The sequence below is a fragment of the Dasypus novemcinctus genome, chromosome 12 (assembly GCF_030445035.2).
Source record: "Dasypus novemcinctus isolate mDasNov1 chromosome 12, mDasNov1.1.hap2, whole genome shotgun sequence".
Classification (NCBI taxonomy): domain Eukaryota; kingdom Metazoa; phylum Chordata; class Mammalia; order Cingulata; family Dasypodidae; genus Dasypus; species Dasypus novemcinctus.
In genome coordinates this window covers 12,627,283-12,649,708 of record NC_080684.1, presented here as the reverse complement: position 1 = coordinate 12,649,708, position 22,426 = coordinate 12,627,283, and the positions used below count along the sequence as shown (strand labels likewise).

Genomic DNA, 22,426 nt, shown 5'->3' with positions numbered 1-22,426 from the left:
GATTTTTTTTTCTTATCCTAATATTTCTGTAATTAGATTCTACTTGAAGCATTTTTTCCTTGAAATCCACATAAATATCCCCAAATAATATTTTTGTAAGAAATACATATCAATTATAAGCACACACTTTCTTAATCAACTTCTTTCTTTATTCTAAAAGACAGTAACTTTCAGAATAAAAAAAAATATGGTTCCAGGTGGTATTATTTACTTATCCCAGAGCATCAAAGTTGAGCATTCTATGTTATGCAAATTTGGAAATGGCCAACGTTACTGCACATCAGGAATAACACGGATGTATGGCCATCAGGATACTATAGTGAGCTTGATCTCTGCATTTTCAGTGTCAGACGTATTTAGGATTTTAGGCAGCATCATGTATGCCTATTAAAGGTAAAAGAAAAGCAGGATCATGGTTCCAACTGCTTCGTAAACAATTGTAGAAATGTTTATTAACTTGCTCTCAAGTGACAGATAAATGCATAGTTATATTATGAATGCTAAATTCAGCACGCTGCAAGCTTAAGAGCAGATAAATCAAAACAAGACAGATTTAAAAAATCATAAAGACAAAATACAGCCATGTCAGTATGTGACAGGAAAATAATTTTGCCTTAAAATGATCTCTTCCTGTCCCCTCCCATCCCCTAAGGAATACATAACCACAATTTAAGGAACAAAATTAGAAGCAAGGTGGGAGCATTCCATTTTTTAACTTGCCTGGTATCAATCTTAAAAATCCCATTTAAATGAACTCTGGTTTACTAAGATACTATGGAATCCCTCTATGATAAATAAACAAAACAAAACAAAAAACCCAAAAACTTCATCACATAATCACTGATGGATAATTCTTATTTATTAATATGCGATGTTTAATTCTTTTTAAAAAAACAACAAAAATGCACACACAAAACAAGCCACTAAACAGATTCTTTCATGCACACCATTTTCTACCTCACAATGTTCCGCTGCATGATTTTTTGAGGAATTCGCTTGCTCAGGGTTGGCATATGTTTTTCAATTTTCACTGTGCAGAGCAGTATTTACAGAAAGATGTACAAATATTGTAGACGGTCGGGTATGCAGCCTTCACATGATTAAAACTTCAGTTCCTTGGTTTGTGTAAATGCCAATAAGTTTGAGAGTTCACCCAACTGTGCCTCTTAACCTTTGTTCTCAAAGGTGAAGGGCAGGATTTTTAAATCAAGCAGCAATATATCTTTAATTAGGAAAACATAATTAGATATTATCACCTAGTTGCAATTACTGGATGCAGAAAGTCACATTTCACAAGTAGTGACCCATGATGGATTATCATTCTCCTATTACTGCATTTTGCAACTGTATTTACTTTTGGCAGATAGCCAGTTAAATTGTAAAGGTAATCACCATGCTTCTCTGCAGTACAACTGTTAAAGTCACCAACTCCACTGCTGAATAAGAAACCAAGAGATAACTTCCTGAGCCACATCTTGGTTATATGGGTTTCCTGCTTAGACATCAAGTGTTAGATCAAAATAATTGTATACAAAAAAACACAACCATGTGAAATAGGTTAGAGAACGGCTCCACACTTCATTTCTGGTACAGTTAAAAACAGTTTAATGTCTCAAGGCACCACTATGGTTGAACATCAGATACACGTAATCAGCTAATCATCTACTACGCTGTAAGGTCAGTAAATAGCTTGTGCAATTGTGAAAAGCAATCTCTAGAGAACTGTTAGGTATACAGTAGGCACGTGTATTATAATACAAATAGAAAACAATGAGTCCTAGAAAAAGCATTTAGAGCACCGTTGTGGCCTTGTTTGTGTTTCTGTACCTAACACTACGGAAACCTTACATTTACCAAAGGAAAGACTAACTGGAAGGTTACACTCAAGGTTGCTTTTTGGACTATCCAAGTAAGAGAATCTAGTTCGTAGGTGTACTTTTAGAAGCAGTTGGGTCTGGATCAGCTTCTGTTATGCTGGTAGATTCATTCAGGTGTGAGCTCAGGTTTTCTGATGTCAGGTGGGCAGACTTGTAGACGATCTCGTTCAAGTCGGACCTGATGGAAACCAAAGGAGGCCCATTCAAAGGTTCCTCCACCGAGGCCTGAGTGTTTTCTCGAGTGATTCCCATGTCTTTGCTGTGTTCTGAGGGAGATTTTCTTTTCATGCGAGTGTAAGTTTTGTCTTGGTTCTCCATGCCTTGCTCATTTTTCAAAAACCGTCCAAAGAACCAGATGAAGAATCCAAACCACACAAAAGCTATCAAACTTGGAACAAAGGCCAGACACTTCACATCGAGGCTAGCCCCTGTGAACCTGCTGTGTAAGAACATGTCTCCCTCAACATATGTTTTATTAGTCTGTGGGTTAATATGACTCGACCTCCATTCCCAGGACAACGTGGTTCTGTTCAAATCCTTTAAACTTTCTGAATCTTTCACCGTATAAATCTTCTGACCCGGGCCAATATACTGTCCATATTCATGAGGTTTATAAAAGATCTGGTTCTTCCACATATTAAGATCCAAAATCAAGACGAGGAAGATAATTCCATAGTTAAACCATTTACCTGCATTAGAAAAGAAATACTGCATTAATCAAAGACCAATAAAATTGCAATAGGGTTTTCTTCAATAAAATGGAGATAATGGTATAATGTGTAAATTGTTAGTGCTTTAGACCTATTAACAATTAAATTTTGGAGACTGCTATGCTGCCATTAAGAGAATTGACAAAGGCAATTTACTAAATGTATTCTAGGCATATGAAAATGTAACTGTAGGTCCCCAGAGCCAGTAATTTATGGTATTTTTACTAACAAGATTAGGTCTTCTTGTTTTAAAGGAACCACAATCATGTTCCAATTTGGCACCATGTAGCTTCCCCCCTAGAACATTTCAATTAATGTTGAATATCCAAGTTCTAATGAAATTCTTAGAAAAGTCCAATGTATGATTGAATATCTTGTACAGTTTTAGAAGTATGTTCGGGTAAGAAATAAATCATTTTGCAATGCAAGCACAGCAGTACATCAATTGAATTCACGATGCTGTTTGTAGGTGACCTGTTGATTAAACCATTAGTTGATGAGATTCAGGTCAATAATCCTTGAGCACTCATTTTAAGACTTTAAAAATAATTGCATTAAATTCTCATTGAACATAATGCACTTCTCAGACATAAATATAAGCAAATCTAATTAACTGACTTAGAAGACATATTTTGGAGGGATTGCAATTACTACAATTTCTTTGTAGTCTTTAAAATCTTGTATAGATGAGATATTATTATTTTTTTTTTAATTTTTTTATTTTTTATTGACTTTGTAATAATATTACATTAAAAATATATATGTGAGGTCCCATTCAACCCCACCCCCCCACCCCCCTCTCCCCCCCCCAACAACACTCGTTCCCATCATCATGACACATCCATTGGATTTGGTAAGTACATCTTTGGGCACCTCTGCACCTCATATACATTGGTTCACATCATGGCCCATACTCTCCTCTATTCCATCAAGTAGGCCCTGTGAGGATTTACAATGTCCGGTGATTACCTCTGAAGCACCATCCAGGGCAGCTCCATGTCCCGAAGACGCCTCCACCTCTCATCTCTTCCTGCCTTTCCCCATACCCTTTGTCCATTATGTCCACTTTTCCCAATCCAATGCCACCTCTTCTATGTGGACACTGGATTGGTTGTGTCCATTGCACCTTTATGTCAAGAGGAGGCTCAGATTCCACCTGGATGCTGGATGCAATCCTCCCATTTTCAGTTGTAATCACTCTAGGCTCCATGGTGTGGTGGTTGTCCTTCTTCACCTCCATCTTAGCTGAGTGTGGTAAGTCCAATAAATCAGATTGTAGGTGCTGGAGTCTGTTGAGGCTCAGGATCTGGCTATCACATTGTCAGTCCAGAGATTCAAATCCCCTAAATATATCTTAAACCCCAACATTAACTGCACCTCCAGCACATTAGCATGAAAGTCTTATGAAGGGAGATCCCATCTGAGTCCAGATTCATCACACATAAACACCATTTCCAAAGAGGGGCCATCTGCCCTGGTAGTTAACCCCATCGGCCATGACCATAACTCCCATGGGTCTCAGATGAGATATTATTTAGTGATATATTATCTGGTGATATCCTCATGTCTGCCAATAGTAAGATTCCATTATAATTTTTACTCTAACCATAATTTATTATAAGTGTTACAGTATCAAGTATAATATCATAATACTATAGTAATATCTACCTCATAAGAATATTTAGCAAACCAAGTGATAGATAAAATAGGTTATAAAACCTCTGTTATAATTATTACCAAAACTGTTTTCTTTTGTATTTGATGATAATGCTCTTCCTTCACATGACTATAGAAATCTTGGGACAGGTAGGATCTTGGGCACCCTTACAAAATAAAGAACGGTAAAAATATATTTTGCAATATATGTTCTAATATATAGCTATATAAGGATATAAAAAATAAAACATTTTGAGGAGTTTAGAAGAGTATTTTATCTTCATTACACATTTTCAAGGTCCTATTGTATGCGAGGCTGTAGGATTTTAATCTGTGATCCTGGGCAAGTTGTTTAAATTCTCTAAACTCCAGTTTCTTTACATGCAGAAAATAAGTGTTTATTAAGGTTGTTAGCACAACATGAGAATATTAGCTGCTAACCATATTGTCTGACATGTAATAGTGACTCAGGAATTGTCACGACTATTATCATCAAAGCCATGCCTTAGCCATGACAATTTCTTCTTTTTCATGGAAAGTACAACTTTTTCTGTAGGAAGATAACTTATGTAAATGATATGAAAGGAAATTATAACTCTGCCTATACTGTAATTGTTCATCTATACAGGGTTTATAATATGTGTAACAGAAGCTCTTCCCTGAACGATTTGTTTTGCACACTCAAACTAGAAAGCAAGTTGCAACACTGGGAATGTTGTTTGCAGATACGATGAAATATTTATACCACCCGGCACTTGGGTCAAATCACTTCAACCCTTCTAGAACTTAAAAACTAAAAAGTGTTTCCCTAAGAAGCAACCATAAAACCAAACAAGGTAGTTCAAGCCAGAGAAATTTAGTCAAATATAAAGGTGGGGATCAATATCAAACACTGACAGTGATCATGGTAGACTCTGTGGAGGATATCTTGGGAGATGCCAAGGACATATGCTTCTGCCTCTACTTCCTTTTTGGGGAAACAAGACAAAAATATCAAAATAATAATAATAATGTGAGGCCACATTGAGAGTAAAACAAACTATAAATGCTATAGCTGCAGAGAAATTGGAATAAAAACTGAGGGTTGAATTTCTGCAGAAAATATTTTAGAAGCAGCAGCAATTCATGTGGTTCTTGAAAATTTTGCGTTTGGAAAATTTTGTATTTTTTTTTAGCTTAAGCTACAGATAGAACAACGTAGAGAAAAAGATCAGGTGATATGCATGAGAGGGGCTGAGAGAAGAGGGAAGGAAAAGAATGGTGAGTATTGCAGAAAAGGAAAAGCAGGAGAGACGAGTTGAAGAACATTCAGAGATTCTCCTTCAGTATTAAGGAGGCACTAATTTGTAGAGTCCATAACAGAAAGCAAGTTGAAAGAGGAGCTTTGGGTGGGTCTCTGTCGTAGGACATTCATATTTACTCTCTTGCTGAAAACTACGTATTAAAAAGCCAGACTGGATGGTGAGAGGAAAAGGTCCTTCAGCCTGTCGCTGACCCACCACATGCTCACTAACAAAGGTCCCCTGGGGAAATGTGTAACTTTTTTGGTTTTTACTTTATAAGCTCATGAATGAGCCAGTCCCTCAAAAGGGTCTTCTATTTCTATGATAACAAGATATCAGGAACTGAAGAAAAACCATTCCACAGAATCAGGGAGGAGAAAGCGGAAAGCTCATGGAGCATGTAGAAGAGTGCTGCTCTGGTGGGGGAAAGGGGGCCCAGTGAGTTAACAGACAAAGGAAAGCAATAATAAAAGCAGAGAATAAAAGGGAAGTGAAGGGGCGCTGATCAAACGAAGAAGGAGCACTTAGGGTAGGGGAAGACTTTTCTCCACACCTTTAAATTATTTATCTACCACCTAAGTTGAACAGGGCTGGGTCTTTCACACAAAAGAATCCCTTCATGTTATTTCTCTTGTGACCGGAGTCTGTATGTACAGCTGGGCTGGAGGAGGAGCACATTAAAACTGTGTTGCCTGACATCAATTAATGGATATCGTCACCCTGCTCTAATACATCCTTACAGGTTTGTGAGAGAAGAGGAGGAGTCTAGTGACTAAAGCTGCAGGCAGGAAATGAGCAGGTGGAGGTCTCATCCTAACCCTAGACTAGGAGAACTCAACCTGGGCAACCTGCTCAACCTCTCAGGGCCTCAATTATTTTATTTTCAGAGTGAGGAAATTAAGCTAGATGCTTTCTAGTTCTAGGATTCTGAGTTCCTCCCCCAACTCCTTCTACCTATTAGCTGTGACATTTTTTATTCTGGCAATGGAGAACAATACCAATGTAATTACCTCAAAAGGATTATTGGGAGGCTAGAACGAAAGGTTTATTTGAAAGTACTCTGACCTGTGTACAGGCTGCCAGAAATGAGGGTGATTGCCTCTGCTTCTTCAGCCCAGGAAATATAAGATCTTGGGGACCATTCAACCTCGGTGTTTTTGTCTATAAAGTGAGGGAGCTGATCTACATAATCCCTAAGATTTCTTTGCTAAAATCTCTTTAATGAGTCTGTGAAATAAAATATCACCTAAACCATAATGCTGTATGATTGGCCTGGAAATCTCAACATTAGAAAAACGGAAAACATTTTTCAGAGGAAGAAAGGTTTCCTAAAAAAAAAAAAAAAGATTTCCCATTATGAGAAACCCCATAAAAATAAATTTGTGTCACTGAAATGAATCACACAGAAAGGACATAAGACACAAAACAGAAAAGAATACAGAGGGTTTCTACAGCCATTTTCCCAAGTGTGTTGTGAATGTACAATCAACTGTAACAAGAGGTTTGGTATTTCAGCATTAATCATATGAGAGCCTTTACATTTCCCCCGTTGTTTCAACTACACAGCACAATGTAAATCAGCAAGGAGGGTAAGAATCCATACATTATTTCCATTAATATCCTCACTGAAATATCTCACTGTCTCCTTTAATGAGAGATCACTGTGTGGTATAGGTGGGATTAGCTCTTTCCTGTATTTTGTGCTTTTAATGAATCTTACTGAGTGTCAAAAATGATGCTAAAATGGTAATTTTGTCTTTTTACTTTGTGGGAGTTTATAGCATCCTGGGCTAGTCCATTTAAAAAGGACCCTTCACAAGGACTTAGCATAGCAAATGACAATTTGGGGGAAAGTGTTATTTTTCCAACTAAGGAAACATACTATAAAGTGTTGATATTTCCACCATATAATGAACTGTTCATGATACAGATATACAATTATAATATTTTTAGATATCTTTTATTCAGTAGAATTACCAGTTAGCACTGTAGGTGAGCTGTGCTGTGGACACCTCTATACCAAGTGGGAAGAGGTTCATGAGATAGCTGTGCTCCACAAGCTCATTTTAGCATCCATCAAGGGGCTGCAAGCAACCATAGCTTTGAGCAAGGTGAGTTTTGGATGCATGAAAAAATACAGTTTGTTGTATCAAGCTTCTTGGCCAACTTCAATATCCTTGTATTTCAGACTTGAGCAGTGAAAACGGGGCTTACTGAGTTAGTATCTGGTCAAATCTCTCCACAGGCAATTTAGTGATATCTAGAAGCCACATTAAGCACTTGGTCTGTGAGGAGATCATTTAGTCAACTGAAGAAGTTTACTAAGTAAGTTATGGATTGGTAATCATTTGAGTTAGTAACATACCTTCTTAAGACTTAAAAGCAAATGAATAAAGCTTCTCAAAGTGCCTGGGAGACTTTATTCATTCTGGACATAATTCATTAATAAGCCAAGTAGGGATAGAAACTTTGTACTGATAAAAAGAGCACGATGAGACCACGCAGTTGCACTGAATTAGATGGCCATTAGGTCAAGACTTTCTAGAGCCTGAGAACTATGTAATATTCATTTCTATATTCCCTGGGTCTCAGCTTTGTTTCTGCACATAGTAATTCAGAAAATGCCTGTTAACCAATAGGTAAACTGTAACATAATGTATCCAAAGAGTAAAGTTCTAGTTTTTCAAGTCAAATGAGTTTGTTACAACCATCTGATGAATTCTAGAGTGCTGGTAAAATGGGCTATCATCCGGAAAACTGGAAAAAGCAAAATATTCATGTCCCAAGGATTACGATTAATTATATATTTCAAGTCCTTTCTTTGGCTGTGAAGATGATTCCTGAATAACATGTGGGCTTTATTATGAAAATCCTCATATATGCAGAAATGAAGCCAGTCAGGGCAGAGCAGACTGGGTCAGCAGCAGCCAGGATTGACAGGCTATGGCAAAGCAACCATGGCTTTGAAGAAGGTGAGTTTTGGACAAATAAAAAGAACTGCTGCTTTATATGGGAGTAAACATAATTAATATGTGCTCTTAAGAGTCATACAAATGTGCTGAAATTGGAGAGTCCTTCAGGAGAGGCTTAGAAAAAGTCACAACACCGAGAACAGCCAAGGGGTCTTTGTGTACTTTGGATATATTCACAATTTTTGGGGACTGTCATGGAAACAGGATGCATATTTCCCTGTAACAAGTCCCTTGCTAATTTTGTCAGAGACAGAATATTCTGCTTGATGGACCACTGGCCTGCCCCCCATGCCAGCCCTTCTCATGACCTGACTGCCAAAGGAGAGCTCTTTAAAAAACAATCTCTGGGAACTCATTTGTTAGAACTCATACACCTATGGAAATAAAGTAAAGGGTTTTTAGTCATTGTTTTCCCCACTCTCACCATTGTGAAGCACCTGTGCCCTCACACTGCTCAGGAGACAGAAATAGAACACAGCAGCTACAGAGGCTTGTTTACTTCCACATTTCCCATTTTCGCCGAAAGGGTTCCCGTGGGCATTGCAGTGCTAACAGTGTGAATTCTCTCCTCGTGAACGCAAAGGCGTTCCTTCTGGCCATTCCCCCAACCCCCCCTAATTTACTCAGATGATGGCCACCAATGGGACACCTCCTTTGTCTGGCTGGGATGACAGGTGGCAGCTCTTCCACTGGGATTGGCATTAATAGGACTCAGAGGAGTTTCCGAGACTGAATCGAGAGGCCGTTCCTCTCCTGCCTCCATAGGCCCAGCACATCACACTCTGAATCCAGCTTTGCACTTGTCTTATACGGACCAGGGAAGAGGGCAACAGGGATAATTATATGGTGGCACTTAGCATTTACTTTTAGGAGAAGAACAATGCGCCCAGACTAAAATAATCACGAGCCATTTCTCCCCTTTCTTACTGAAGTCAAAATTCCCAGAAAAAAAAATACTGTACCATACTCTTGGCTAGAGGTGATATATTTTTATAAGCTTGGCTACAGCTTATAAAATGAAAGCTCATACATACTGCAGCAAACCATCTGTCAAGGGGGATCCAGATGAGGTAAACAGATGCAACAAATCAAGTTATTTTTGACATGCATAAATAAAACCTGCTTGGAATTAGGAATAAAAAATACCCAAATCCTAAATGCTTTAAAAATGTCAGTTGGAGTGCATCGGTGTCAGCTAACCCTCTACAGAATGAACATTTCACGGGGGAGAGAATTTTTCCATTCTTCGCTTTTTCCTTGTTGAGAACTGGGGACAGTAGAGCATGCAGAAATGATCAGAACGCCCTCTTTCAGGCTCCTGAGTGTTCTTGAGTTAAAAAGGAAACAGACTGGACAGATGAAAGGAAAAGCTTTGAGCAGAGAGAGTGGAAGTGTATGGAGTGCTGATTACACAGCAGCCAGTGTGCTAAGGGCCTTGCACTCTTAATTGATTTAATCCTCCTGTTAACCTCACGAAGGAAGTACCATTCCCGCCCCCACTTAACAGATGGGAAAAGTGAGGTTAAGGAAGTTGACTACCACGTCGCCAGCGACAGGGCCAGAGCCAGCGCACCGAATCCTTGCTCTCCATTGCTGCAGCATGCACAGATCGTCCCCAGCTCACAGGGAACTGGTAGGTGGGGGTGGGATCCGACCATTCCTGACTCCGGGAGAATCTTCACTGTCCTTATCTGAGCTTTTTAGTGCATAACCAACAGGCAGAGAGTAACCGGTGAGCAGCCCGGGGATCTGCATTTTCCCCTTCCCGCCCCTGGCTTCAGCTTCCTCTCTGATCGCACCTTTCCCTCATCTGCTCTGCTTTGGCGCCTTCTCTGTTGGCCCCAGCTCCAAACTTCCCAGTTCCTGGCAGGGCTCTACAGTGGCCGGCTTTCTATTGAATTCACAAACTGCTCCTCAGCCTTTTCTCTTAAGAATTGCATGTGAGAATAAATTAAAACCAAGATGCGAGGAATTCTGATGATACAAAATGTTTCGTGGCAGCAGTGTTTGTGTAAGAGCAGGCTCTGCTGCCAGCTTAGAGCTTGGTTGCAGGGCTGGACAAGACAGCAGATCCCAGGCTCTGCCCGGTACCTCTGGGTGCCGGGCTCAAGGGTCTGTCTTGTGAACAAGCCCCCCAGGTGGATTCTAACACACCCTGAAGTCTGAGGACCACTGATGGCTACAGAGGGTTTCATGCTTAATAACCACAGTCGTGATACGATATTTGCTTATCAAGGGAAGCAGGGAGGTCTTTGTAGAGGAAGAAGCCAAACTTAGGGAAGCTGACCAACAAGTCAGCACCCACAGTTCACATGGAAATGTGTAGGCTACTTGAGAATATTAAAAGGTAACCTGTAGCAGAGTATTTTTGAAATGTTACCTAGGTTTCCCCCGGAAACAATTGTCTTAAAGTCAGATAAAGTAAAAGGTCTTCCATAGGAAATTCTTTCAGTGTGTTCTGGCAATCCCAACAGCCAATTAAGAAGACAAAGAGAGTATCAGATGAAAAACAAGAAGGGAAGTTCTGACTTTCTACAACCTCCAAGCCTATAGCCATTTTCCTTGAAAGTTTTATCATAAAGCACAATAAAAGAAAAAAAGTAGATAAATGAGAGCCCATCAAAATTAAAAGCTTTTGTGTCTCAAAGGACATTATCATGAAAGCAAAACAACATCCTACACAGTTGGAGAAAGTATTTGGAAACCACATATACCTAGAGTTTAATATCAAGAAAATATAAAGAAATCCCTCAACTGAATGACCAAAAGAAAAACAAAGCAACTAAAAAACGGGCAAAAGACTTGAGATCTTTCTCCGAAGAAGATATACAAAAGGCCAACTAGCACATGATAAGATCTTCAACCTTCACAGTCATCAGAGAGATGTAAATTAAAACCACAATGGGATACCGTCTCACTCCTATTAGAATTAGAAGGGTTGGACAGGATGTGGAGAAATAGGAACATACATTCATTGCTGGTGGGAATGTAGAATGGTGCAGCCTCTGTGGAGGACAGTTTTGGCAGTTCCTCAGAAAGTTAAGTACAGAATTACCAGCATGAATTGGCAATCCCACTTTTAGGTATAGACCCAAAAGAATTGAAAGCAGGGACTTGAGCAGATATTTGCACACTGATGTTCATAACAGCATTATTCACAACTGCCAAAACATGGAAGGAAGCCATGTGTCCGCTGGCAGACGAATAGATAAACAAAAGGTGGTATAGATACTCAATGGAGTATCTGTCAGCTATGAAAAGGAATGACGTTCTGATACATACAAGAACTTGGATGAACCTTGAATATATCAATGTGAGTGAAATAAACCAGACACAAAATGGCAAACATTGTATAATCTCACTGATATGAAATAATTAGAAGAAGCAAACTCATAGAATCAGAACTGAGAAAATAGCTTACCAGGGGTCCTGAATTGTCTTTTGTGGACCCCAGAAAATTATGTCCTTAAATTAACCATACCTGTGTCTGTAAGTGCAGTGTTGATGGGGCATTTTGATTAGATTCTGTTAAGGGACCTTTGCTTAGATCACTTGATTAGATTGTTTCAGGGCCTTTGATTGGACTAGTCAGTGAGGCATGACCCAGGTTGGTTCTCCACCCTCTTGCTGGGGTCTATATAAACTGAGAACTGGAAGCAGAAACACAGAGAAAGACAGCCACCATGTTGATGCCGCCACGTGAGAGAGGATCGCAGCAGTCACAAAAAGACGAAGAAGCCCCAAGAGACCTCCAGAGGTCCAGAGAGAGGTTCCTTCTGCTGGAAGCTGCATATGCTCTGAATCAGCAGGGCACAGAGGCATGGGAAGAGGCCCCCGAGAGGCCAGGCCCATGGAGCAGCTTAAAGCTGAAGAGACAAGCCCATCTGCCTGCTTGAATGCCCACAAGTGAGCTCTGAGAGAAAGTGGCCTGGAGGAGAAGGCAGAGAGTGAGAACTGCCATTTTGCCTTGCCACGTGGCAGGAGTCCAGGAGCCGACCAGCAGCTGACTTTGGTAGGACAGCACCTCTGATGATGCCTTGATTTGGACATTTTCACAGCCTCTGAATTCTAAGCTTTCACCCTAATAACTTTCCTATTTTAAAAGCCAACCCATTTCTGGTAATTTTGCATCAGCAGCCTTAGCAAGCTAAAACACCAGGGGTTGGGGTAGGGACTGGGAATAGGGTACATGGTAGAGTTTCTACTTGGGAAGATGGAAAAGTTTTGGTAACGGATGGTGGTGATAGTAGAACCACATTGTGAACATAATTAGCACTGGAAATACATATCTGAATATGGTTAGAAGGGGAAATGTTAGGTTGCATACATACCAGAAAAAAAAAAATTTCATGGAACTGCATAACATAAATAGTGAACTCTGAGTTAAACCACGGACTATAGGTATTAATACAATAATAAAAATGGGCTCTCATCAACTGTAACAAATGTTTTACATGAATGAAAGAGGTTACTAATAGGGTGGTATATGGAAATCCTGTATTTTATGCATAACCATTCTGTAAATCCACAACTACTCTAAATAAGATAAATGGATGTCATGTATCTGCTTCTTTTCAGATGCATAGGGTTTATCTTGAAGTGAATGACACTGAAGCTTCAGAGACTACACTTTCTAAGGCACTGAATATAATTTTTAGATGTAACTTTGTACTCATTTTCTTAAATAGGTATTCTAAATTGTATGAACATTGGACATCATAAAATATGAACCTGTCCCTGACTATAAATGACCATGCCTATGACAAAGCCACATAAAGTAGCCCTGAATTAAATATTCTTAGTACCTTAATTATTTTCTTACCAATGAATTCTCCAATTCTCTTCCTTTTCCCCTGAGCTAATATTCTGCACCTACATGGTACATGGTATAATTTTGACAGGAATTCTCATACTCAGAGACAATATTAGTACAATGATGTCTTGGGACAAGAGCTGATAGCAAGAACAGATGGTCTAGGCAAAAACCCACCCAAAGGGATATGATGATGCCATGTGTGTGAGAGTTGTTTTAGAAGTCCAAGGGGTAGCATGCTGCAGAGATTAAGTGGGGACTCTGAAACCACACGATGTGACCTGCACTCTAATTGACTGATTTACCCAGTGAAGTTAATGGATGGGCCTTATTCATTGTGAATAAGAAAAGAAACCTGCTGCATCTTCCCTATTCATGAGCTCATTCTCCAATTTAGGAATGTCGCCTCATGCTCAAAGCAAAAAACAGCCTCCTAGTTGGGAAGCAAAGGTTTTTTTTGCAGCACTCAGATGTTAACATTTTCTGTGCTCAGGCTATTTTTATTCGGCAGCACAGACGGGAGTGTAAGCACAGATTTCTTCAGCAGATTTTATTATAGCAGGTGTGGAATCCTAGGCCATTGTCCTTAAAACACACACACGCATTCACTACCTGCATTTGAACAGCTTGGGAGCTAATGCCATCCTTCATTTGTGATCATTCAACTGTCTGCTTCTTGTTAAAAAAAAAAAAAGCATAAAACGTAATTCCAGGAAGTCTTTTTTGGATGAGAATAACTGAGATGTTGTGAAAGACCATTATAATAAATTCTATTTCAAAGCGGGGCATATCTGTAAATGAAATAATCTGAGATACACAGGAGAATCACTTTAGATGAGCGTGGGCTCTGCCTCAGAAGCAGGTTTTACTTAATCAAATGAGAAGTGGCCTGACTCCCGAAAGGCACATGGAACTCACTAGAACTCTACAATACCATCGTTTTCATCTCAACAGTAAATGAGGAAGGAAAGCATAGAGTGTTCATGTCAAAAAACAATGTGCTGAGTTCCATATTGTGAGAAGGAAACCAACCCAACGAACAAAATCAAGGCAGAGTGGTATCTGCAGTATGCAGAAACCAGCTACCTGTACAAAAGACTTTTCTTTCCCCTTTACTAATACTGCCTTAGAAAAATAGACCTGACTCCACAAGTGGCTGGCCCACTGGGGAGTCTATTTCTCTGCTCTCCTTGAATCTAATTGGGTCTATTTGACTAGTTATTACCAATGGAATGTGAACAGGGGTGGCATTTCTTTTCCTAGGCAAAGTGGTTAAGAAGCATGTAACTCGACCATTTTTCCAGTCCTCTTTACAATCATCTGCCGGATGGAAGTGGAAGTTGAGGTTGGCAGAGTCACCAGGAGCCTAGGTCCCAGAAGAGCTGCATGGAGCAGGGGCCTCAGCAGACCTGGAAGCACCTTGCACTGTTAAGTGAGTGAGAAATAAAATTATATTGATGTGTGCCTCTGAGATGTTATGGTGTGTTTTTGTCTTTTTATTTATTTATTTTTTTAACAGCAGCCAGCGTTACCCTAACTAATACATGGAAAGATTCGAATTGTGCTCAAAGTGATAATATACCTGTAATGTGAATCCGATATTCCTCCTTGAAGATATTCTGGAAGCAAAGAATCTTGAATTGCATGTGAGGAGTGTGCAGCCCGGGGAGATTTACATCGACATCACCCATGAAATGTGGGAATTCCCAATCCTGTCAGAGAAGATCAACAGAAAGACATATTTGTGATATGTTTCATTCCTAGGCAGCAAAACACCAAAAAATTGACTTTTTCAAAGCACTTATTTTAAAATCATTTAAAGGCAGCCAGCTGTTGGATGTATCAGTTTAGTTCTGTGATGGTTATTTTATGTACATTAGGTAGCTGTATGCATTCAAAATTAAAATTAAGTCATAACTTATATCCTCGGATTTTCTCTTTAAAGGGGTACTAAGAAACCAATACAGAATGATTTGCATCTGTACATGTTTATCTCTTTCATTCTGAAGAATTGATCCTAAATTTTTATAGGAAGAAAGTGCAACTGTATTTTATAAATACAGGGTACTTTTTTTTTTTTTTTAAAAGATTTATTTATTTATTTAATTTCCCCCCCTCCCCCGATTGTCTGTTCTTTGTGTCTATTTGCTGCGTCTTGTTTCTTTGTCGGCTTCTGTTGTCGTCAGCGGCACGGGAAGTGTGGGCGGCGCCATTCCTGGGCAGGCTGCTCTTTCTTTTCACGCTGGGCGGCTTTCCTCACGGGCGCACTCCTTGCGCGTGGGGCTCCCCCACGCGGGGGACACCCTTGCGTGGCACGGCACTCCTTGCGCACATCAGCACTGCACATGGCCAGCTCCACACGGGTCAAGGAGGCCCGGGGTTTGAACCGCGGACCTCCCATATGGTAGACGGACGCCCTAACCACTGGGCCAAAGTCCGTTTCCCCAGGGTACTTTTGTTATACTTTGTTTCACTACTTAAAAAAGTATCAATCCTATAACAGCATATTTGTGTAAGAAGACAAAGTAAAGAGGGCCTGATTCGCTTAACCAAACCAAGGAACTTTTTTATCAATCATCTTTGCTAGCAAGTATATGGAATGTAAAATGCCAGAGACTCTTGCCCTGCTCTCTTACAATTCAGCATCAATTTGAATCAAATAACAGAGGGCATGGGAGAACGATAGTGAATTAATTCCCAAGTTGCCCTTACTTATTTCCTGGTCGTTTAGGGAAAACCTGGTAGGATGACCCTCACTCTGGCAAGAATCATACGCAAAGATGCAAACAAGGATACTTTTAGGTGTCTTCACCTGCTCTTGATTTTTAGGTAGAGGCACCAAGTGGAAGTTCATAACCACCATGAGAAGAGAGACTACACTCAGTTTGAAGAAATATTTGAGATGAATTCCATTGTCATTAATATGCACACTTCTACTCTTAAAAGTTAAAAAGATCTCTAATGAATCTTATTTAATGAATTTAGTGAATATTTTCAAAAGAACATGAATATGAAAAAATGAATGAAAAAATATCAGTTTGAGACTTCAGTCCATTATTTCAATATAAAAAGTTATATGTGTAGTTGACAGAGGTATGCTAATAATACAGCGACTGTATTATTAGGGGTTTTCATGTCCATTGGTTCTTCTCTTGCTGAGAATTCTGGTTATGGGAGTAATGGACCTTGGTGGAAAGGAGAATATGTCAGGGATGCTAAGCTTTCAATGTTTATCAGTTTCTTGATCTAAGGATCACTTCAAGCTGCTAATAAAAAAAAAATACAAGAAGAAAATAAAATGATGCAAAACCATCCATTTTTGTCTGCATGAATGCAAATCTTTTGCTGATCTTACCATGCCCGGATTTTCAGACAGCAGCAAAAAGGCATGTAATTTTTGAAATTCAGGTATTAGAGATATATGAATTTGGGACATTTCCATATAAATATTAATAGAAAAGGGATTGGTAATAATACCTGAGAACCATTGCTGAGTTTAAAAAGTGCCTCTACTTATGTTTTTACTAATACCATCTTTGTTATTTCTATTTCACTTGGTAGATTCTTGAAAAGAGACTTGAAATTGAATTTAGTCTTTTGCTAGAGTGTAACTAACTGATGAAAAAGATTGGCAAATAAATGGACTGATAACCAGGTTATCTTTTGTTTGCCCTTGATAAAGCATTATCTTTATTTCTTTATTTAAGGAAGAAAATAATTCTTGGTTGTAACTGGGCAAGTGTACTTAAAAGCACCTTATTTTTGGAAAGATGTTATTGGATTATTCCCATTTAGCTTCTCTTTCCATTAAATTAACTTTTTCTGCTGGGTATGATACTAGTTTTAGTTTGAAAGTAACCTCTAGATATTTCTTGTAGAGTGTGATCTCTACACTCAATATTGAAAATTGAGGGAAAAAATTCCTCAATTATTTCCCACTTGTACTTAGAGATAGAAAGATTAGTTAATGAAATGGGGAGTGTAGGAAAAGGGGAATAGAAAGTCTTGCTCTTTATGTGGAAGATGACCTTCCATTTTTCTTTTCTAAAGAAAGGATCAGGGTAGGAAGTTAGGGAAAATGTGAGAGATAGAGCTGGTACCATGAAAGAACATTTGAAAAAAAGAGAAAGAGAGAGAAAGAGGGAGAGATGATATATAAAGTCTCTTAGGTCTACCCCTTCTACTTTATTTTTCATAATAACCACATTTTATTTCTCACAACTTTTTTAGTCTCCTATTCCCTTCCTTCTTTCTCTCCCTGCTACTCAATTCCTACTCTGCATACCTCTCCCAGAGGCGTTATTCTGAATACTCTGGCCTAATTGGACTTGGAGTAGTAAGCATAATAATACTACTGATTTTTTTTTTCCTCAGAAAATTTTGGGTTAATCTTAACAGAGAATGGCTTTCCATCTGAGGCTGCTGATACCCCCAGTATTTAAAGGAGAAAGAAAGAGAAATGAGGGTGGAGGAAGGAGATCCTGACTCTCCTGAGTTTTCAGTCTCTTCCTCTGTAAACTGAAGTTAGATGGATCAACCTCTCAGGCTTCCTGGAGGACGAGAGGGCAGCTGGACAGCAATCAGCACCTTGCCGGGGCAGCGCAGGCTCCATCCCCAGCTTGCTTCCAAGAGGAGGTTTACTCCCAGGGTGAAGCAGAAGAAGCTGATGGATGTCGGCAGGAAGAGTGCACATGGGGCTGCTTCAAGGTCCAGCTGAAAGGAAAGAAAGAGGCCTCCCTTCTGCCATCACCCCTTGCACAGCTCTGGCCTCCTGCGGCCTCTGACTGGACTGTGACAGAGCAGAGGCCTCCCAGAGGCACCCACAGCGGGCCCAGGGAGGGTGCCTGCCTCCAAGAGGCGTGGGGCTGGGCCTTCACCAGGAGGCCAGAGAAGCTGGAGCAAATTCCTTTCTTGTGCAATGTGGGTGTCACTGCGGTGACCTCCAAAAATATCTGTGGGACATGCTAAGGGTAGGGGAAAGGGAACTGGCTCCTTTAGGCCGGGGGAGCTGCTGTGTAACCAATGGCTGAGGAAATCCCTGGGCCTTTGGGCTACAAGTTACTGAGCACTTGCAATGTTCTAGCACGGTCCTAGGCTATATAGTTATATTTGTACTTGCATACAAAACAACCTGAAGGCTTGCTGTTGTCAATGCATTTTACAGATGAAAAAACTTGACCTTGAGGTTGTCGCTTGTCCAAGGTGGTATATCTGCCATGTGACAGAGCCCAGGTTTTATCTGGCTCTAACGACTACTTACTCTCTGCTAGGCCACACTGTCTCCCCCTGCAAAAAATTGACCTTGTTTACTGTTTTCTCTTCAGAACAGGAATTATTCTTCCCTGCTGTATCTAGTCTTATTGAGAATCACTGGTGGCATCATTGCCTGCATCTTTCACCAAAACCCAGCTCCACGAGAAGATTTAAACTACCTTCCCCTTCCCCCTCAAAGGCCTCTTGTTTATTTATCTGGCACTATTTTGACCAAGACAAAAAGACCATCTGTAACTCTGCCTCCACTCAGCAACTGCTCTTAGGATGGCTGGATTCTAATCAGAGTCTGATAACTGGGGAGGTTTGACTAATGGATGATTGGTTAGAGAACAATGAGATCCTTTGGCATAACAACTATGACTTTATAACCAATTTCATACACAGATTGCATATAAATGTTATGAGGGTCAAGACTTTCCTTCTGCACAAATATAAAATACATATTTTGAATACAAGAAGAAAATGAAAATGTTGAATTCAGAGAATGATGAGGCAAGGTACGTTTGGCTGCTCAGTCTCCAGTATAGACAGGCTGATCCTGAGACTGCATATTGCTAAATGTTCATTTACTTTGTTCTTCAAAAATATTAGTAGTCCATAGTAATTCAGAGTTTCCTTACTGTGCTTTGCTATAGATATAAAAATGACTGCAGAGGTCTATCACATTTGTGTTTCAGTGATGTGAGAATTGTTTAGGCACTTCGCATCCCGCTATTCCAGCTCTCATCAGTTTGTGGTTATGTATACTGTGTAACAGATTTTAACTTTGCATCTTGCTTCTTATATGAGACACAGCTAATTTTTATTCAGATGGGATTTCCCGTGTAAAAATAAACGAGCAGTGCCATGACACATATCTTTATTTATTTCTTGCATACTATGGCTTATTTCTGCCCATAGTAATAAAAACCAGTTACTGATTCCTGTTATATATGGGTCACATTTGGACAGAATTTCAAGGACAATTTTAAGCACATGGGCAAGATGGTCTGGTGATCTCTGGATATCCTGGATTCATCATTTCCCCAAGTTTTCTCATTGAGACTCATGCCTCAGGGTCAAGGAAAAGAACTTGCTATTATGCAGAGGAACTCGGGCTTGAAGCCAACACAGTTTTGGTTTCCCTGACTGACGTTCAATTTTCCAAATCAAATGAAGAGACCTCATTTCTGGTTAGAGAAGCATTAGAGGATAAAAATGCAATAACACTGATTACTCTACCCTGCAAAACTACAGGCATAGTATCAGAACAAAGGTTGCATTCTCTGGGCTAAAGATTAGCCACCTGGTTTTTGAGGAAATTAAGAGATAGATTAGATTGGACTTTGCTGAGAAGTATTGATAGCAGTTTAGAATAGAATTGACAAGAGATTCTAAAATGTTAATATAAAACACCAACGTTTTTCAATATAATGATTTGTGTATATCTTCTTTCGAGGCATTCTATTTTTGTCCTTTAAATTTTCTCAAAAGCCAAATTTACAGAAGTATTTCTTTCTCTGTTAATTTCTATTACTCCATATTTTGGAACTGAATTTAAATTCATGTGTGCCAGAATATCATTCTACCAATTTTTTCCCCCAACTTGAAAAGTGTCCTTAGCTTTTCCATGCTTAGCAGTGTCCTAGCAACAGTATTTTAGATGACAGTGAGTGGTGGTGGCCTGAAGAACTGTACTCATGCTTTGCGTTATATTTGTTTAAGAAAACTGAGTGCCTGATTTATTTCAGCAACCCTGTGCTTCTTCTAATTGGCAAAGTTTCTGTAGTATCACTTGACCGAAAAAATCCTTGACATATAGTAGATTTTGCTTACTTGTTTATTACCTGTCTCCCCCCACTGGAATGTAGGCTCCAGGGATCTTACAGGAATTTTCTCTCTTTTGTTTGCTGCCATATTTCCCACACCTGAAATAGTGTCCAGCACAAATTAAGAGCACAAGTGTTGTTGAGCTGATGAATGGAGCTCTCATAAGTTTAAAGATATACAACAATCCCTTTTGGCTTCATGTGAATGAAAAGATAGGCTGGATTTAGATAGAGATAACATAGTAAATATTTGTTTCTGTAAATATCACACATCAGCCTTAGACTTCTTTTTATGGAAAAGTGGTTGTTTTGATTTTTCTCTATAAGCTAAGTATACTGGAATCATACAGAGTGTAACACAAAGATCACAGAGGAAATGAAATAGCAGGTAATGATGGAAAGTAGAAATCAAATGTAAGTAATATAAAATGAGACAGTTAATACTTGGAGAGTTAGCAGAAATGCTTTTGAGATGATCCAAGATGCACTTTTGGTCACCATGTAACTGTAAAGAAGCTCATGACACACTTGTAACCAAGTTAGAAAACAAGAAAAGAGAAAGAAAATCAATGAGTATTTTTTTAAAAAGGGTGGGTGGGTGGAATCATTTCCCACAGTGAATGATAGCTGCAGGGGTGTTAAGGCAAGGTTGACTACAGGAGATGCCCTGACTCTCTCTAAGCCAAACTCAGCATATAAATGCATTACCTTTCCCCCAGTGTGGGACATGACTTCCAGGAATGAGCCTCCCTGGCACTGAAGGATTACTAGTAAGCACCAGCTAGCAATGCAACTGGAAAAAGATGTTGACCAAAAGGGGAGAAGGGTAAATACAAATGAGTTTATATGGCTGAGACTTCTGAGTTAGAAGGTCATTCCAGAGGCTATTCTTAGGCATGTCTTAGCAGGATCTCATTGGCTGCCAAAGTAAATATTGCCTCAAATAGTGGAGATATCCAGACATAGATAGGGCAGACAGCTCAGGAGTTTGGTGCTCTGCCAGTGAGTCCTACTTGGGAATTTATGCTCCCCAGTGTGAAAGATTTGGACTCAGTTGTGATTACCCTACATATGGCTTTTCTGTCCCTTCTATTTGAACCTATAATTAGTGCTAGAGTTGACAGGTGTATGTCCAAGAGACTCAAATCTTTGGGCCTGTCCATGTGCCATCTGGGCCCTGAATCTCACCAGCTTTGCAACAACTACTCTCCAATTCATTGGACTCACCCAGGGCAACAAACAAGGAGATGATGATGGACAACATCCATCCCAAGGAATAGACAGAGTCTGTAACTGCAAGCAAGATAGCCCCATCCTCCTGCTCCATGGGATTTAAGCCCCCTCTCAGTGAGAGGTGGAGTGGGCATCACCATCCCAGAATCCTCGGGATTGAGGTATGAATGATGGACTAGAGTAGACATATTGTTATTCTACTATAGACTTATTGCGATTCTAGCAATGGGCGAACTTTTAATATTGATATAGAGGCAGTGACCACTGGAGGTTCTGAGGGGAGAGAGAGGGAAAAATAGGTGTAATATGGGTACATTTTCAGGACTTGGGAATTGTCCTGAATGCCATTGCAATGACAGATACAAGCCAATATATATCCTGTCATAACTAACAAAATTGTGCAGGAGAGAGTGTAAACTAGAATGTAAACTATAATCCATGCTTAGTGGCAATGCTCCAAAATGTGTTCATCAATTGTAACAAATGTACCACAGTAATGAAGGATGTTAATTTGGGAAACTGTGGGAGGAGTTGGGAACTGGATATATGGGAATCCCCTATATTTTTTATGTAACATTTATGTAATCTAAATATCTTTAAAAATTTTAAGTATATATTTTAAAAAACTAATTAAATTACATACTTTATTCACTACAAAAAAAAAAGAAGAGATATCCTGCAATAAAGTGTGAAGGATGTATACAAGTGAGGTTACTTCTTAGATATCTTTTGACAAATACCTTTTTGTCATTTGTTGTAGTCTCATTTTCTTTCAATATTCACTGTTTTTTTTTCCCTTC

The 22,426-nt window shown here is 39.4% G+C and overlaps 1 protein-coding gene across 4 annotated transcripts in view; it reads right to left on the bottom strand.

Annotated features, from left to right (window-relative positions):
- The window catches only part of TMEM117 (transmembrane protein 117), a 574,260-nt gene that overhangs the window by 42,530 nt on the left and 509,304 nt on the right, over positions 1-22,426 (bottom strand). For 2 of the 4 annotated variants that reach the window (XM_004447901.4, XM_058307847.2), the window contains exons 7-8: positions 14,894-15,023; positions 838-2,566 (exon numbers count right to left, since the gene is read on the bottom strand). In XM_004447901.4, coding sequence (XP_004447958.1) covers positions 1,920-2,566; positions 14,894-15,023 — 777 coding nt within the window. In that variant the 3' untranslated portion in view covers positions 838-1,919. Of the gene's footprint in view, positions 1-837; positions 2,567-14,893; positions 15,024-22,426 lie in introns of those variants that run through there. The other 2 variants (XM_058307848.2, XM_058307849.2) reach the window with 1 other exon arrangement.